This window comes from Limulus polyphemus, unplaced genomic scaffold (assembly GCF_000517525.1).
Source record: "Limulus polyphemus unplaced genomic scaffold, Limulus_polyphemus-2.1.2 Scaffold1949, whole genome shotgun sequence".
NCBI lineage: Eukaryota > Metazoa > Arthropoda > Merostomata > Xiphosura > Limulidae > Limulus > Limulus polyphemus.
Window position 1 is genome coordinate 206,787 of NW_013667559.1, and position 5,708 is coordinate 212,494.

The 5,708-nt window shown below is 30.7% G+C and overlaps 1 protein-coding gene across 1 annotated transcript in view; it reads left to right on the plus strand.

Annotated features, from left to right (window-relative positions):
• Positions 1–4,027, plus strand: part of LOC106465451 (sorting nexin-32-like) — a 55,872-nt gene extending 51,845 nt beyond the window's left edge. Inside the window, exons 9-11 of the mRNA XM_022393360.1 lie at positions 761–826; positions 1,513–1,668; positions 2,936–4,027. Coding sequence (XP_022249068.1) covers positions 761–826; positions 1,513–1,668 — 222 coding nt within the window. The 3' untranslated portion in view covers positions 2,936–4,027. The remainder of the gene's footprint in view (positions 1–760; positions 827–1,512; positions 1,669–2,935) is intronic.
• Positions 4,028–5,708: the final 1,681 nt, after the last annotated feature.

The window sequence follows — 5,708 nt, forward strand, 5'->3', positions numbered from 1 at the left end:
TTGTTAACTCCCTTCAGAAGAGTAATAATGCTAGTAAGAAGGGTGGTTACTATACCCTCGTAACAAATTGTTATGAGATTTGATTTGGTAATATAATGCTTGATTGTTCTTGTATTGTAAACCTGAGCTTTTCTAATCAAACAAGTTATATGAACTATTGAACAACTGAGGCATAGTGGAGCTCATGAATATTGAGTTTAACTTGCATTTTTATGTTTGAAATAAGTGACAAATGGGTACTTTAGCAAGTTTTAATCATTAAAATATGTGAAACAAATATACTGCATATCAAAATTTCTTTGTTACACAGATAAACTAACTAACAATTTTTAGTATGTCGTTAGAAAGCAGATTGTGTGCAAGAATCAGCATCATGAATCAAAGTCTCTGGAAATATTATAAGAGAATATGAGTAAATGACCAGTTATTTACAATGCAAGTTATACTAAACATGACACAGAAATGAACAAATAATGCTTACCTTTCAGGTGCTTGTACTTTTTAAGTACACAGCTTCACATTTTTCTATTCAACTTGATTTATTTCATCTGTTAAACTGCAGTGAGCATTGTAGGTGTGTTCAGTCTTGACCTGGAACTAAAATAGAAAAATTACTTATAATCAAGTGCATTAAAAAAAAAGTATAAATAATGTGATTGGTACTTTAGATCTTTAAATGAGCTTTCTGACCTTACTATCAACACTTTCCTATTAAATATAAAACATACAAGAAATATATGTTATAATTTAAACTTTTCAGGCAGAAGAGGCCAAACTATCGGCAGAAAAAGCATTTGAAGAATGTACCGACATTGCTCGGCAAGAGGTACGTTTGAGGTGTTAAAAGATATCTTTGAAGTTTACTTTCTCATATACCAGCAGGATGAGTCTCTAGAAATTTAAATTCACTGGTATCATTTAGGCTGTGTGGAACATTATCTAAATTATCTGAGCAAGGTTTACTAAATTCAACTTGGATTGAATATGTTTGTTTAGTTTTTCTTTTATAAACATGCGTTTATAATATAACTGTTTATTTGTCAACTTTATTAAAATTAGAAAAAAGAGCTTGTTAAATTTAAGTAATTATTATTTACCTATCCTCTTAACAAAAAATTATTATAATATCATGTCACGCAATAAAGAAAAAAAATGGTCATAGAACTCGATTGTTTGTAGGAGTGAAAAAATTTGATATATAAATATAACACACCGAAAAGGCCTGTCAGTTCACAATAAGATATATTCTGAACAAACAAAGCATGAAACTAATGCAAAATGAATATGCAACAACAAAAAAAAAGAAAAAGAAAGAAAACAGTAAAATAAAAAATACAAAGCTGTTGATTTTCCACAACTTTTCTGCTTCAAGGTTATTTGAAACACTAACTACAAGAAGGATTTGATAAGTGTCCAATTAATTTAGTGCTTTCAACTTTCTGTAGTTACTTGTAGTGCTGATATGTACATACACATATATATAGATAAATCATTATGTATTTTTATTTTCAGATGAAATTCTTTCATCGCCAGAGGGCTGCTATCTTTCAGGATAGGCTAGTGAGATTTACTGAAGAGCAGGTGAGGTGTAGGAAAGACCTGTGTACAGCACTGGCAAAATATCTGACTAACCTGAAGGAATTCCAAGCTCCTTGTTCAGAAGAGTAGGTAGGTAGCAGAAAAATTAATAAGGTGATGTAGCAGATACAGCAATGCAACTTGAGGTTTAATTTTAAGTGGGGGAGATTCTTGTGGAAGTCACCTGTAAGCTGTTCGATGTTTCTAAAGTGAACATACAATATGTGGTCTGACATGTGATTATACTGTACACTTACATTGCACACAGTAAAAGCTTATTGGTACTTTATTGTTAGGCTCTTCTGATATTTTTGTGGGCAAAGGGAATGCAACTGATCCTCTCCTCCACAATTTAGCAGATGTCACCAGTCAAGCATAGGTAGTGGTTTATATGATACCTTGAAGGAAAAAGATTTAAACTATATAAAATTGTAAAGTCAGAGATAGAGAATTAGTTTTCATAATATATCATGAAACTGTTACATGATTGTGTTAGAGTAGAACCATTGTATGGATGTGTTAGAGTAGAATTGTCTTATGATTTTGTTAGAGTAGAACCGTTGTATGATTGTGTTAGAGTAGAACCATCGTATGATTGTGTTAGAGTAGAATCGTCGTATGGATGTGTTAGAGTAGAATCGTCGTATGGATGTGTTAGAGTAGAATTGTCTTATGATTTTGTTAGAGTAGAACCATCGTATGGTTGTGTTAGAGTAGAACCATCGTATGGTTGTGTTAGAGTAGAACCATCGTATGGATGTGTTAGAGTAGAACCATCGTATGGATGTGTTAGAGTAGAACCGTCGTATAATTGTGTTAGAGTAGGACCATCGCATGGTTGTGTTAGAGTAGAACCGTCGTATGGTTGTGTTAGGGTAGAACCGTCGTATGGTTGTGTTAGGGTAGAACCATCGCAAGGTTGTGTAAGAGTAGAACCGTCGCATGGTTGTGTTAGAGTAGAACCGTCGCATGGTTGTGTTAGAGTAGTGATGTTCTAATGATTTCTTTCTAAGACATCTGGACCACAAGATAAGATTTTTGAATTTTAGTTGATATACTAGAATAAAAGTAAATAAAATGTAAAAATGTTTATTTGGTATGAATATAATGCTTGAAAAGTTGATAAGAAAATCTAGGAAATATTAAAACTTTAGTAGTTCGAGTTGTTATAAACTGCTTTAGTGGGTTATACCTTTAGCTCAGTTGTAGAGCATTTGTAGAGTCATATCTGAGGTGTGGAAATATATCGTGAAAACATAGATAACAATAAAACTTTGACTTTCATTTGTTTTTTGTGTATTAATTCCATGCAAGAAATGAGTATTTATGATATGTAATTATATTTCAATACATACAGGATACTTGTCTCAGCAAAGGGTTCTGTTCACAGAAGACTGTACACTTTCCAACCAGCTGTGTTCATATTAGGATTGAAAAAAAAAATCAAGATCTCCATCCTGCTCCCATAGGACTGGGTAGTTTTATACATCATTACTCAATGTTGGTCACATATTTTAATCACCCCAAAAACTTTTTATCCATTATTTGTGTAACTATGAACACATGAAGAGATATTTATAATGTTGGAACACTTTTTTAACATGCAGTTTGTGTTCTTATTTTCTAAACTGTATGTAAAAATGTAGCAAAACTTTTGTTTTGTTAGACCAAGGAAACGATAAAATTGAAGCATTTTCTTTGCATAAAATCCAGAGAGTCTGGAAATGTAACTGACCATTGAGATTACTGACATTCACTGTAAAAAACTACCTTAACCAAAAAGTTAAACATCAGTTGTTATCTTCATCAGGGGCAATAGAGATCACGTGTGTGTCTGTTGGAATTAAACAGATTATCTAAAACTGAGAAATATTATCAGTGCTACGAAAATGACCTAACTGCAAACATGTTTTGATAACTATCGAATTAAGTCAGTAAAGTGATTACTAGTATAACAGTATTATGTGGTCATCAACTTTTTTTTTTGACAACCTACTTTGATTAGTATAGCAAGTTTTTTTATATGTCTGATGAAGATAACAGCTGATGCCCGAATATAACAGAAGTTGTTTGTAATTAGTTACGAGTTTTAAGGTTTGCTCTTTTATTTTTTTCTTTACTTTACCTTTAAAAACTTGAAGATGAGTGTGTTCAGTACAGTTTGTGTTGAGTACGCTAAACAAAATCAAAACACACTTTCATCCAGGTAGAAATTTAAATACCTTATTTTTTTGCATTTAAGTAAACTAGAGGCTTATTGGTAGGATAAGGCATTAATTGTTGTTTTGTTTTGTTTTTACCTTGAGCTTAAAAAGCATATGAATAATCAAGTCATTCCAAAAAAAATAGTGCTTATAAAAGTCAGATGTTCTGGCTGATTTGTTTGTGTCGCATTAATAATTCATTCCATTTATTTATCTATTATTATAATGTCTACATGGACAACCATAATTAATGTATTTTAATTTACTATATTAATATAGTAATTATATTTATCTTCTTGGATTATGTTAATCAAAATTTATAAATTTAATGGTAATTATATATATATATATATATATATTTTTTTTTATGTGGTCAGTTTTCAACAGATATATTGGACCACTGATACCTGTTTAAGCTATAACTTCTTTCTCTAAGTGTATTGAACGAGTAGAAATTTGATTATTGAATTTTGTTTTTCTACAGAAAAGCTAGAAATAATGCTAATCCTATACCAATTGGTCATTTTGGTGTTTTGAATTGTGGGTAGTTCACGAAGGGACCATGACACAGAATTTTTCAAAGTAACAGAAAATAACTTATCATAAGCTTGGATGTTGATGTACACATCAGAAATCTCCATAGGAAACAAAGGCCTAATCACGAATATAAATTGGAGAAAAAAAAAAGAAATTTAGATTATAATAATTATAAAGTAGGGAAATGAATGTAATTGAAAACGTTTTTAGGTGCATATAAGAAAGTAAGTGTAAACAGTATATTCACATTTAAAACATTTTCAACTGATCAGAAAACGTCTCGTAGCAGTTTGCTGAATCCAAAACTGTTGTGCTCTTGTAAAATTAGTCATAATTTATAGTTTATATAAAACATGTACTTTAAAAGTTCTATAGTATTAAATTTTTTGTACTGTTCAATTTTTTTTCAGGATTAGAAACTACATAAGACTTGCAAGATGTTTTTCCACTTAAGAACAATATTCTACAGAATTTTTTATATGAAAAGTAAAACTAGTTGAAGTATGTAAACACGGTGTCCATAATTCCTACTCAAATGCTACAGAATTTTATTAATTGACAAAAAAATAATTAAAAACAACCTCCCGTGTGAAATCTGATTTCAATACCTTAAATTATTCTAACCAATAGTGTACAATAATTTTGTTTTGAAACTACAAATCATCTAACCTTGCTTTTAAGTAACAAAACTTTTATTTAAAGGCATGGGTGCACTATTCTATTTACAGTCTTAGAAAAATCTATTTAAATGCCTTTTTTTACCATTTCCCTTTTTTGTTTGTTTTTGTATCTTAGGCTGCTACACTTATGTCTAGTGGCATTTCTACAATTTTTTATTTTGGTGTACACAGGAGGAGGAAAAAAAGAGTTAATTTGTGGGGAAGGGGGCAGAATAATTAACACTTTCATGGTCAGTGGGAGCCACAATGTGGAGAGAATTTATAATCTCAAAAGAATATATCCTGATGGGGTGTCTGGGTGGACACACACCCCTCTCAATGTGCGAGTTAAATAATGATTCTGAGAGTTTCTCTTGGGTGATCATTTTGGTATGAAGTCATTGAACTCTTGGCTTAATCATGGACTGCACCTGTGCCTATAAGACTAAACGTACTTGCCTATGTTCAACTGCTCATATGTAACTAGATTATAAGTAGTTATTTTAGACATGGCTTTTAGGTATATAGTATATATTTTTGTTTATATTGTTCACCATAAACAGAATAATAATAATAATAATACTTAGTTTATTTACAGTTACAGCTGATGAGTATGACTTCTTTCTTATTGAGACCAAGCAATAGTGTATATTTTTGTTTATATTGTTCACCATAAACAGAATAATAATAATAATAATACTTAGTTTATTTACAGTTACTGCTGATGAGC